This window comes from Macrobrachium nipponense, chromosome 15 (genome assembly GCF_015104395.2).
Source record: "Macrobrachium nipponense isolate FS-2020 chromosome 15, ASM1510439v2, whole genome shotgun sequence".
NCBI lineage: Eukaryota > Metazoa > Arthropoda > Malacostraca > Decapoda > Palaemonidae > Macrobrachium > Macrobrachium nipponense.
The window spans coordinates 53037249-53050783 of record NC_087208.1 but is presented as its reverse complement, the minus strand read 5'-3'; the positions used below and the strand labels follow the sequence as shown (position 1 = coordinate 53050783).

Sequence of the window (13535 nt, the reverse complement as noted above, 5' to 3'; positions counted from 1 at the left end):
CCCTGGTGTCGTCTTGGGCCCACAAGAGAGGTATACAACTTCTTGGGTACCTAGACGACTGGTACCTTTCCTTTCCTCCTCAAAGGAACGCTTGGTAGAACAGAGGGTCGCCCTCCTGGCCTTTGCAAAACCCTGGGAGTTGTGAACTGGGAGAAGTCCCTTTTAGCCCCTTCCACCAGGATGGTTTACTTGAGGATGGAGTTGGATATGGAGGTGGGACGAGCTTTTCCATCGGAGGACAGACTGGCAAACCTTTAAAGAATCGCCTGCAACTTCCTGAGCCACCCCCCGAGACCGGCAAAGGAGTGGCAAAGGCTATTAGGCCACCTGGTCTCCCTGGAAAAACTAATCCCCCAGGTAAGGCTGAGATTAAGGCCCCTACAATGGGACCTGAAAGTAGGGTGGTCCCAGAAGGAGGAAACACCTCAAAAGCCGGTTCCAATCTCACTGGCAGCAAGGAATGCCCTCGGTTGGTGGCTGGATCCTGCAAACTCTCATCGGGGTGTGCCCCTCGGGTCAGTGCCCCCAGAGATGCTCCTGTTTACGGACGCGCCGAAGGTAGGCTAGGGGGCCCACCTGAATTCCCTCTCGGTGGGAGGGATATGGTCGCAAGAGGAGAGCACCTTCCACATAAACAAGCTGGAGCTCTTGGCAGTGAAGCGTGCCCTGGAAGCTTTCAAGGAGGCAGTGGGAGGACACTCGGGGTGTCTGATGTGCGACAATGCCACGGTGGTCGCCTACATCAAGAAGCAGGGGGGCCTGAGATCACGGAATCTCTGCGGATTGACGGAGGAGATCTTGAGCCGAGCCGAAGCCCTCGGGACCACCTTGACGGCTAGGTTCATTCCCGGCAAGAAGAACGTAATGGCAGACGGCTTCAGCAGACGGGGTCAGGTGGTGGGATCCGAATGGTCCCTACACCTCTAGGTAGCGAGAGAACTAATAGGGAAGTGGGGCTCCCCGTCCCTGGACCTGTTTGCAACAAGGCTAAACGCCAAACTGCCAGTGTACTGCTCCCCGGTGCCAGACCCAGCAGCGTTTTGGGAGGATGCGTTCCAGCACCCGTGGGACGGCCTGGACATGTACGCGTTCCCTCCCTTCGGAGTCCTCAGGCAGGTCCTCAACCATCTGAGGAAGGCGAAAGGGGCGGCCCTGACGTTGGTGGCCCCTTGGTGGCTGGACAGGGAGTGGTTCCCAGACCTTCTAGAGTTGGCCTCTCTACCTCCTTGGGAGCTGCCCCCAGGCCAGACCTGTTAAGTCAGCCCCACTTTGAGAGGTTCCACGGGAACATTCCAGCCCTCTCCCTTTACGGCTGGAGACTATCGAGTGGCTGTTAAATAGGAGAGGGTTCTCGGTGAGGGTGGCCTCTCACATGTCCGGTTACTTGAGGGAGTCCTCCTCTAACATCCACCAGGCAAAGTGGAAGGTTTTCGGGGCCTGGTGTATGACGAGGGACCTGGAACCCCTCCGAGCAAAGATCCCAGACATCGCAGAATTCTTGACCTACCTGAGGTTGGACAGAGGCCTGTCAATTCCGGCGGTCAAAGGAGCCAGGGCCGCATTGAGCCAGGTCTTCTCCTTGAAAGGGCTGGATCTGGGGAACTCGAAACTGCTGTCCTTGCTCATAAGGAGCTTTGAGCAGAAGTGTCCCCCCAGCGCCGGCTTGGTTCCCCGCTGGGATGTCGCGATAGTCTTAGACTACCTGAGGAAGCCCCCTTTCGAGCCACTCAAGGACATCCTGGATAGGGAGCTGACCCTCAAGATGGTGTTTCTGCCAGCCCTGGCCTCCACAAAGAGGGTGGGGGAGCTCCACGGCCTGTCGTACGTAGTGGCCCACACGAGGGGGTGGAAAGAACTCATTCAGGTTTGTCCCCTCCTTCATGGCTAAGAATCAGAACCCCTCGGGCTCGGATCTCAGGTTCGTGGAGTTTTCCATCCCTGCCCTCCTGAAATCGGACCAGCCTAAGGATCTCCTCCTTTGTCCGGTGAGGGCAGTACGGAAGTACATGGAAAGGACAGCGCGATTCAGGCCGGAGGTAAAGAACTTCTTCGTCACCACGGGGAGAGTGAAGAAGGCAGCCTCGAAAAACACCATCTCCTGGCTGAAAGAAACCATCAGGAGGGCCTACGAGAAGGGGGGCCTTTCCCCTCCAAAGGGAGCCAGGCCCCATGACATCAGTGGAATTGGGGCTTCCGTTTCATTCTCAAAGAACATGGCAGTGGACCAGGTCCTGAGGGCAGGAGTCTGGAATAGGCAGTCGACATTCACAGCCCGCTATTTAAAAGACTGCACGAGGAGGTCGCTTGAGGCCTTTGAGATTGGCCCCGTGGTGGCAGGCCAGCAGCAGGTCTAGGTCACCCTTCTTGGAGTGGACGGTCCAGTGTGTATGGAGTGTGTGTGAGTGTGTGGGACTTTTCCTCATACCCCCCTAATTCTTGTCCTTGTTTCCCCTGGGCCTTTGGAGGAAGTGAGGAATCCAGGATACTCAGGTAAGATACGTGGGAGTGCATATGGTTCTCAGTACAACCTACAGTTTTACATGTCAAGGTTTGGTTATACCCGCACCAGGCTTGCTTAGCACCTCCCCGAACCAACCCCCACTATAACGGAGCTGGGTTGAGTTCCAAGGGGAGCAGTTGCCCCTCCTCTGACCTAGCACCTTTGGGAGCCGTTTCCTCCCCTAACCTTTGCCCTCCTCCTAAGGAGTGTCTCCACTGGAATGCTTCGAGGTAAGTATCTCGCATCGGAACAAATCACAAATTCTTGGTAATTTGTATTTTTCCTAGCGATACTTACCTGGAACCATGGAAGTATATTTCCCTCCCTTCCAGCCCCGCTGAAGCTTAGGGGAGGCACCTCGGAGTTGAGTAAGAAGGACTGAGGGCATAGGCCTGGCCTGGGTGCGGCATATAACCAGATTTTTCTGGTCGGACCCGGATCGACATCCAGGAATCTCCACTGGAATGGTTCGAGGTAAGTATCGCTAGGAAAAATACAAATTACCAAGAATTTATGATTTTATTAGGCCCCTCTGGATGAGAATGGTGAAGACATTATCACGGACAGAAATTGCATCACAGTTTCTCAGCTTTCACTTGTAGATCTGGCGGGTTCAGAACGAAATACTCGCACTAAGGCTACTGGAGACAGGGTCAAAGAAGCAGGTAAGAATTATGTGAAAAATCTTGATGAATTTTAAAATCCTTATTATCAGGTTAACAAATAAAAATGTGTGTGTAGAATTGTGAGCAAATTGAATTGAAGTAGTCTTATGTCAGTGTACAGTGTGAGGTTTTTCTACAAGTTGGAGAGATAAATAGATGCACATCATAAGTCCTTAATCAGACTTCTTAAAATATTTTTAAAAATTGCTGATATTGTCACTGCAGTTTCAAAAGTTTCAAGCATAACATCAAGTTCAATGCCTGGTGTGTAATGTATTGGTTTTAACTTATGTAATGTCATCATAATAACACTAGTTGTCCAAGGGTTTCAGTATGCTTACTAATGGTTGCTAATACATAACTTGGCTGGTTTTAGTATATTTCATTTTTTGCTTGCAGGAAGAGTGTGATTGGTATTCTAGTCTAAAAGTAACTTGTCTGCTGATGAGAAATACGAAAGCATAAATTGTATATATTGTTATGGATGGTCTTCATTTAGTTTATGACTGGTTGTCAGACTGTGTAAATATTAGGAAACCTGGGAGAGGAATTACTGAATCAGTATTCCTTTTCAGGCATAATTTGTGCATATCTTCTGTAATAAGCTTTTCTTTGCCCTTTTTAGGTAATATCAATAACTCCTTGATGACCTTGAGAGCTTGTATTGAAACCCTGAGAGAAAATCAGATCACTGGAGGTAGCCGGATGGTACCTTACAGAGACTCCAAACTCACTCATTTTTTCAAGAATTACTTTGATGGGGAGGGTAAGGTGAAGATGGTGGTGTGTGTAAATCCAAAGGCTGATGACTATGACGAAACACTGGTATGTCTTTTTGTGAAGTAATTAGAGGTGAAAGGTCAATGATAAATGAAGGCATTAGTCTGTGATCAACCTCAATAACCAAATATTTTTAATGTTGTAATAAAATTTACTTTTAAGTTGCTGATGCCTTTATTTTATCTTATCACAGAACTCTGTTGTAATTTTCCAAACATCACCTTGGTAGTGTACTATATATGTATTTGTAGTGTCTATAGTAAGCATGGTTTTCACATTGAATTCTTTGTTACCATTTTAATTTGTTCTTAATAAAATGAGATTAAGAAACTTTTAGGTTATTTATGTTCAAGCAAAGTATTGTTTTGTATTTAAAACAATTTATTTCCATTTTCCGATATTGTTAGTGAGCACAGAGATGATCACTGGTTTGATTCTGGATTTTTCCTTTTCCAAATCAAGTTTTTAAAGTATACTTATCCTATGTACTAACAGCCAGTTATGAAGTTTGCTGAGCTTGCGTCGGAGGTGCAAGTGCAGCGTTCAACTTACTCGGCTAAACATGAGCTAGGTCTGCCCACGGGTAGGCGAAGAGCCAACCAGCTGTTCCGTGAGGCACAGAAGAGACTTGAAGAGCAAAATACTCCACATATTAAGGTAAAGTAATTATTTACTGCATTTGCTCAAATTGGGTATTATTTAACAATTACACTTATAGTTACTTTTGCAGTAACATTTTTTAAGTTCTATTTGCTTCAATTTATTGACCATTTCAATGCTTAGCTGGTTAAAATTTGTGTACATTGAATAATTCTTTTGTCTATAAGTTTTTCTGTTGTGGTTTTCTTCATTTGGCAGACTATTTTAGTTTACAAGCCAGTATTCCAAGTATAGTTGAAAGTTGTTTCCTATTTTAAACAGGTTTGTTTTTAATCTAAAAGTTCTTTCTTTTGAATGCTTAATTTTTCTATGCACTTTTTCCATTCTTTAATTCCATTTTCATTTTTCCCCTCCATCAAAGGTACTTGTATAGGATACTGTTTATATTATCTTGGTAAATTAGTTCATTCTTTTTAATGGAAATGATTTTTAAACAAAGGCAAAAGCCAGTCACTTTGTTTTTATGAATCATGGTGTGTACATTCAGTTGAGAAGCTAACCTTTTTATTGCCCGTAGAACATTGCTGTTGACCTTACTCCAGTGTACAACCTTGCACCTGCTTGGCCACCTGTGTCATGGACTCCAGAAACAAAGGAAGAGATCATTACAAAATTGAAACCTTACTTAATCAAGTTGTCACAGAATAGGGAGAAGATGATAGCAGATATTCAGGCAAAGAGTAAGTAGTGGCACCATGGGATGTTGAAGATAATGCTGAGAACCTAATTTTAAAAGGTACCTTGAATTTGAATGTCAATTGATACCCCAGGAGAAACATTTTGAATGAATACCACGTAAACGTCATGAAACAATTGCTTTTGATGGGTTTGCCAGCTTTGCAAAAGATGCCAGTTCTGTGTTGCCATTAATTTTATGTCTTAGATGCTTAAGATATACAGTAGAAATTGCATTGCAAGTTGTTAACTTTTAAACAATTTAGAATAGACAAACTTTATGGTGATTATACTAGACATTGCAGTGGCAGATTGTGAGATGTTTTTCTCATGAGATTACTTTTGTTGATTTGTTTTCCTTTTTCATTTGTACATGTTTATTATTAATCAATAATTTCTTAGAAGAGGTGTGTGTTCCCAGTTTTTGTAACCAAGTAAAGGTAACAGTCACATACAGCATCTTTTCATATATCATCAGAATTAAGATACTGTACTGTTGCTTTGCATGGATGTTTTATTTCTGAAATAATGTGATTATGTGTTATGTGGTCATATATTGAAAGTTATTGCTCAACAGGCAGTATGCTGGGCAAGTTGATCTTGAAAATGGAAAATGAAAACATTGTGCTGCGACAGGAGAACGCCAGTTTGCAGTCCATGTACGATGATGCCTTGAACAAGATTCGAAACCTTGAAGCAATGGTGCTTGAGACAGAGTCTGCAAATGACAGTCTCCAAAGAAAGTTCACAAATTATGATAACCTTGTCGACGAATGCAATGCGGTTGTAAGTATCAGTTCTTACAGTATTGACTGATGTGAATGATGGCAAATGGTTCGCTGATATTCAATTTGTCATGCAAGTCTTCAATCAGAGCATTTGTTATGTTCCTTAAGGAAATGTGTATATAATTAGCTTGCTGTGAATTTGGTTACCATTCATGTACAAATTGATATGAAGTCTAGAGCATTGACAAGCTTTCTGTCGGCTAGTAACTATCACAGCTTTTGCATGCAGTGATATACCTTAACCTTTCTTGAATGTGCCCTAAATGTATTTGTCCCTGTAGAGGGGTAGTTCTGTTAGTGAGCCTCATGCGGTGCACTGTAGGCAGTACTTTGGCCCTTAGCTGCTGCCCCATTTGTTCCTTTTTTGTGCCTCCATTCATATACTCTCTTCCATCTTCCATTCTACTGTTTGCTAACAATTGCTTCATAGTGCAACTGTGAGGTTTATCCCCCTGTTACACCTTTCAAACCTTTTTACTATCAGTTTCTGTTTCAACGCTGAATGACCACGTAGGTTCCAGGGATTGGCCTTTGGCCTGAGTCCTATATTCCATTCAATCTTATTCTAAATGTATTTGCTATAGTTTTTAAGAAACTTTGAAATACTCAAAGGTTGACAGTCATTCACATTACTGCTACACTACTATAGCCATACTGCAATTGTATTGATTTAAAAGTATCAAACTTTAACTGTGAAAGTGCCATTATTTATTTATTGTTATTGGTACTAGTGTGATTTGTCATGTAAAATCATTGTTCATTATTTATTTTCTTATAATGGGCCTATTACTTTGCCTATGGCTATCTTAATTGTCAACTACAAATTTTAATTTTACTCTGAACTTTGTTTGTTTTTAATTTATTGAAGCATTAGGTAACTTGTTTTTTCATTAATTGAAGTATTAGGTAACAGGCATGTTTAACTCTTTATCAGGGATCATCTTATTTCAAATGACCAAGAATGTTTGCAAAATGTGATGTTATAGTAGAGGAAATTGTTGGTGCAGTAGACCTCCTTTAGAATAATTTTTTTTTTTATTTGCTGTAAATGTGTGTTTCATTACATAGACCATACATGCTCTTACTTACTGATAGGCAAATTTTGGTAGTTTGTTAAACTACACAATTGCTCCTCTTTCCAAATTTGTGCATCTGTGTTTTCAGTTAGGTTTAGATATGCTTATTGTCCAAGTTGTTCATGGCACTGCAATTCTTACTAACTACGCTCTTCAGTGTAAGAAGATACTTTACTAAAAGGTTTAACATAAATAATTCATTATGGCATGATGTAAATATTAGATTGTCTTGCTTTCTTCTATGGCAGCGTGAAGAACTAGACATGGCTAAGAATCAAGGTCACTTGGAAAAGCAAAGGATGAAAGCACGTCTGAAGTCAAAACTGGAAGCAGAAAAAGAACGTCTCAAAAAGGAAATGATCTTGCAGTTGAATGAACACAAGGTAAGTTACACTACTATGTGCTGTCAATTTGAAACTCTACTAGATCTATTTTCTACTAATGCCAGTTCGGTGGTGTGATGTATTATATCATTCTTGATTTGAATCGTGTATGATGTGTCTATTGTCTTAGAAGAGCAGGTTACCAAATAATAATTGATATATAAAAGTTCTGTCAAATATCTCTGTGATTTGTTACTTTATGAAGCTGGAGGGCAATGAATTAGGTGTAGTAAATGTTTAATAGTGAACTGCTAAAAGTTGCCAAAGCTACACTAGAAACTTCGTTGATTGCAAAAACTTTGGCCCGATGTTTTTCATTCTAATAACCATTTGTCAGTATATGTGGAATTTGGCTACTAATAATCAGCTTTGTTAAAATGGTGTTTGAATACCAGTATGTAGTTTTGTTGTATTAAGTTGGGTGAGCAATGACGAATGGACGTGATTTTAGTTGTTTCTTTGTATGTTTATGTGATTGGTTTCAGGATGTGAGTATGAACTATTGAAAGAATAGTCATGGTATTTTGATTGTGGTTTTCTGATATTAACCCTCTTACGCCGAAGGGGTATAATAAAAATTGTCTCCCGTATGCCGAGGCGGTCTCGGAGTGAGCGCCGAAGCTGAAAAAATATTTTTTTCAAAAAATCACAGCGTGGTTAGTTTTCAAGATTAAGAGTTCATTTTTGGCTCCTTTTTTGTCATTGCCTGAAGTTTAGTATGCAACCATCAGAAATGAAAAAAAATATCATTATCATATATAAATAATGCGATATATGATAGCGTGAAAACAAAATTTCATATATAATTGTATTCAAATCGCGCTGTGAGCAAAATGGTTAAAGCTAACGAGTTAATTTTTTTTCCGTTGTATTGTACACTAAATTGCAATCATTTTGGTATATAACACATTGTAAAATGATCAAAGCAACACAGAGAAAATATTATCACAAAATGATGCATGAATTCGTAACGCTCGAACGTAATAATTTTTTTTTTTTCAAAATTCACCATAAATCTAAATATCGTTCTAGAGACTTCCAATTTATTTCAAAATGGCGATAAATGATTGAATATTACTATACTGTAAGAGTTTTAGCTTACAATTGCAGTTTTCGACCATTTCGGATGAGTTAAAGTTGACCGAATGTCAAATTTTTTTTATATTTTTTTTTATATGCAAATATTTCAAAAATGAGAAAAGCTACAACCTTCAGTTATTTTTTGTTGTATTCTACATGAAATTGCGCACATTTTCATATATAAAACTCTATGAATGCCTAATATGAAATGGAGCAAATATAACGATAATGCGACGTACGCATTTCGGAGATTTGCGGTTGAGAATCCGCGTGAGGAGGGAAGGAAAGTTTTTTTTTTAAATTCACCATAAATCTAAATATTGTGCTAGAGACTAAGAATTTGTTTCAAAATGAAGATAAATGACTGAATATTACTGGACTGTAAGAGTTTTAGCTTACAATTGCGTTTTTTGACTATTTCGGTAGAGTCAAAGTTGACTGAACGTGGTTTTTTTTCTATTTATCGTGATTTATATGCAAATATTTCAAAAATGAGAAAAGCTACAATCTTCAATCATTTATTGTTGTATTCTACATAAAATTGCGCACATTTTCATATATAGAACTTTATGTAACGGCTAATTTAAAATGATGTAAACATTACGACAATCGCATGAAAAAATTTCTGATTTTTTTCGGAAGAGTTACCGCGCGGACGTAAGGAAAATGTTATTTTTTTCATAAATTCACCATAAATCGAAATATTGTGCTAGAGACTTCCAATTTGTTGCAAAATGAAGGTAAATGATTGAATATTACTAGAATATATGAGTTTTAGCTTACAATTGTGTTTTTCTACCATTTCGGTAGAGTCAAACTTGACCGAAGGTTGATCTTTTGGCACTTATCGTTATTTATATGAAAATATTTCAAAACTGATAAAAGCTACAACCATGGGTTGTTTTTAGTTGTATTGTGCATGAAATTGCGCACATTTCCATATAGAAAACTTTATGTAACGGCAAATTTAAAATGGTGCAAACATTACGACAATCGCACGAAAAAATTTATCGGAAGAGTTATCGCGCAGACGGAAGGAAAAAGTTTTTTTCATAAATTCACCATAAATCGAAATATTGTGCTAGAGACGTCCAATTTGTTGCAAAATTAAGGTAAATGATCGAATATTACTAGAATATAAGAGTTTTAGCTTACAATTGCGTTTTTCGACCATTTCGGTAGAGTCAAAGTTGACCGGAGGTTGAAATTTGGCACTTATCGTTATTTATATGAAAAATTTCAAAACTGATAAAAGCTACAACCATGGGTTGTTTTTAGTTGTATTGCGCATGAAATTGCGCATATTTTCATATACATATACGTAATACTCCATGTAACGGCTAATTTAAAATGGTGCAAAATTATGTCAAAGTGACGAAATAATTTCTGAGATGTGTCACTGATACTTTTTAGTGCGATAAGAAAGAAACTTGCGCTTGCGCTCCTATGTAACGATTGTAAACAAAACAACGCCTTGATCCGTGAGTTCCCAGCATCCCCCAAGGCACGTGATTAAAAAGTTATCAGCTGGTAGGCCTATAAGTATTTTTCCGCGAATTTTTAAAAAAACCTTTTTATGTCGACGTTTAATACGTCCAATCGGCACCCGGGAGACAATTTATGTCGACGCTTAATACGTCCAATTGGCGTAAGAGGGTTAATAACAGTTTTTTTATTTTGGAGTCTTTGTGAATTCATTATCAGGTCATTATGCTATTTGGCTGATGTACTGTTGGCAACAGGTAAAGTGAACTGCAAAACTTAATTGTCTTCTGTCTTGACTGACTAACCAAATGGCAACTGGTCCTTGTTATTTACTTAAATTTCTGGATGATTGTTGAATGTCTTGATAAATGCACTGATCAATAATTGTGATGATGAATCCTTGTTCTGTGAAAATCTTAGTCTGTGTTCCTTGAAACCAAGACATTGTCTTATTCTAGCTTGTGCAATTTTTGCATGCACTGAAGATTAAGTCAAGATTGCATTATCTCAACACAGCTGTTATTAACACCAGTTAAACTATTGAGAATTTCACAAAATATGTAAAATTAGATGATATTGTTCTTATTAGGCATATAGCTAGTAAAATTCTGAGAATTTTATTGATTGCTTTGCATGTCTTTTAGGCAACCTCAAAAAATGTTGTTGATACTAGTTTATCAAATTTTATTGGTAAAATATTTTCCAATTATATTACATTTATTGAGAAATGAACATGGTCCCATGAGTGTGTGGCAACTTTGGTAATTTAGCAAGACCTCTGTACTCAAAGACAATTACTGAACTTGTTATTAAAGAAATTTATATGGGAGCATAATGTCAAGAAAAATCTCCAGCCATTTAAATTAGTTTCTTCTTCTTTAAGGGATGACCCAGGAATGTTTTCATCTGCTGATGATTCATCTCTTGGCTTATATAGTACTACTTGCCAGTATAGCATAAGTAAAGTAAGAAGTTTATATTGATGAAAATAAATTTTCTTATTATTTGCAAACTTCAAAGTTTAAAGTGTCACCTTTATTTTCGTATATGATGTCTGAAAAGACGATAAATTATATTTTTTCCCTCCACAGTCTAAGACTTTCAAGAAAGGCGTGAAAGTTTTACAAGAAGTGCTTTTGGACTGTAACACGCCTAACTCCTCGGTTTTGCCTTCCATAGTTCATACCAAACCTACCCCTAGTAGATACAGGGTAAGACCAACAAAATCAGATCCCAAATTAGAGGTGAATGAAGCTCACAGTGTTCTGGACCTGCCTGTAAGTATGAAGCTGCATTTTGTATTTGTATTTGTATAAAACACAAACTATGTATTGGTTTACTAGAGCCAATTACATGAATGTGTGGTTTACCAACCAATAATGTGCAAAGATCTTCCTCTTCCATGGTTCCATTTGGTGAGAGAGAAAGTGTATCTTCCTACATCCACCTATATCAATTATAAAACTGTATTCATCTCTGATTGGCATTTTTGCCCTGCATTTCCCTTGGCTTTCTTATAGTTTTATTTCCAGTAAAAGTCTTTTTGTCACAGTTTTATTGTACTGTATATGAGGATACTCTTCCAGCCACTTCTTGGTCTGTGTCTTTATACTTGTAGTTTGCTTTTATATGAAGACTTGATCTTTGCCATTCACTCTGTTTTCACAGATATAATTTCTAAGCCTCTTATTTTTTTCCATATGTACCTGGTCTTGTGAAATTCATCCAGTGCCTGTTGTTTAGTAACATTTATATTATATTATAAATTTTCAATATACCTTAGATATGTATGAGTGAAAAATAAAGTAAAATATATAAGTAATACAAGATTACAAGGTAAATAATAAAACACTTAAGAAAGTACAATATGTAGAAGAACTAGATAAAATAACTTGTCAACAGTTTTTGTTAATATGAACCCAATAAGCTTAAGTAACCTTATTCCATGCAACTGGGCCTGAACCCACTCACTAACTTAGGAGATTGGAAAGAAGAAATCCCACCACCTGTCAGATTCTTTCATCAGAGTGGTTTCAACCAGCCCGAGAAGAGTCTGGAAAAACTAAGCCCTATTAATAGTAATAACAATCAGAGTGGTTTCATGTAGAGGCATGGTGCTTTGTGGCAGGTGTGAGCAATTCCCTGGCTGGATCTGAATACTGTGTGTTTAAATGTAAGACTATTTCTATTTCTATACTGTTCTTTGCAATTGGAACCAGGAGATTGGGCAGTAGACTGCATATTTTATCCTTGGGATGGACTTGATGTCTACAGTTTCCATCAATTGGAGCTTGTCAGGTGCTATCCCAGGTCTCCTCCCACTTTGGGCTACTTTCTGAAGTAGTTCACTCCCACCAGTTTCACATTTTTCCAGAGTTGTTGAAATGCCAGGGAGTGATTTTATGTTTTCTGGATATGAATGGGAAATGAAAGGTGTGCATAGTGGAATGGTGAAAACTTGAAGGGAATAAATATACAGTGATAGTCTGAATGTGTTTAAATATGTAGTTGTTTACATGTGGTATTCTTGATCTCCGTGAGCCTTAAGTGATAAGTTAATGCTAAACTCACGTGAGGAATTATCATATCTTCTAGACTCCCCATCACCTTCCATGATTGTTAAAAGTTCTAAAAGAGGTATTTGCAATAATGTTACAACATGCAGTTTTCATGAACATAATGTCATTTCAACAGAAAATATAATACATGTAAAATTCTGAGATACGTATTAATTTGCCTCATTTCCAGCAAGGAAGAAAGGTAACTTTAAACTATGGTTTTTATGCTGATCAATCTTAAAAACATTTTAGAGTTTGTCTATTTCTTTTAGATTATGTACTTCTGTACTATAGCAACTTTCCTTAATTATTTTATATGGATTAATAAAGACTTACAAATCAGAGAGTGCAATATCATAAGATTCAGTAAAAAGGTTTAATGTTAAATCAGTCACAGTTCATGTCAAAAGCCGTATTTGTCATGAAGATTAATTGTCCATTGTTTTCTAGTACAGAGTCTAGATAATTTATTTTATTTTACTTTCCATCCATCAAATCTTGTCATTGTCCCGCACTAAAGAGTACGACATCAAAGCCAAGTCTCAGACGGTCTAAGTCATTTGGGAGTGATGGATTGGAGCTGTTAAATGTAAGTCTAAGCTTTTCAAAAAATGTTAGAAAGGAAAATTTTGTATGGCTTCTTCAAATCATGTTGATGAAATGCTTTTTTTTACCCACTGCTGACTACTAATATGTCATCTGTCTTTCTTCATAGATGGTGTATGGTGCTTATTCTTTTATACATGATCTGTCATTGGAAGCCTAGACTCAAAGTGTAGTCTAATTAGCATGGGATAAATGTTGTATTTTGCTCAGGATAATCCAGAGAGAATTTAAATTGTGAGGTGATTTTTCTGGGACTTTGTACTAATATTTACAAAATAA

General features: G+C 38.5%; 1 protein-coding gene across 1 annotated transcript in view; it reads left to right on the top strand.

Moving 5' to 3' along the window:
• Positions 1 to 13535, top strand: part of LOC135194934 (kinesin-like protein KIF23) — a 173050-nt gene that overhangs the window by 156288 nt on the left and 3227 nt on the right. The window contains 8 exon segments of the mRNA XM_064221150.1: positions 3027 to 3165; positions 3791 to 3990; positions 4441 to 4602; positions 5123 to 5285; positions 5858 to 6066; positions 7393 to 7527; positions 11184 to 11369; positions 13171 to 13239. Of these exon segments, the coding sequence (XP_064077220.1) occupies positions 3027 to 3165; positions 3791 to 3990; positions 4441 to 4602; positions 5123 to 5285; positions 5858 to 6066; positions 7393 to 7527; positions 11184 to 11369; positions 13171 to 13239 (1263 nt within the window).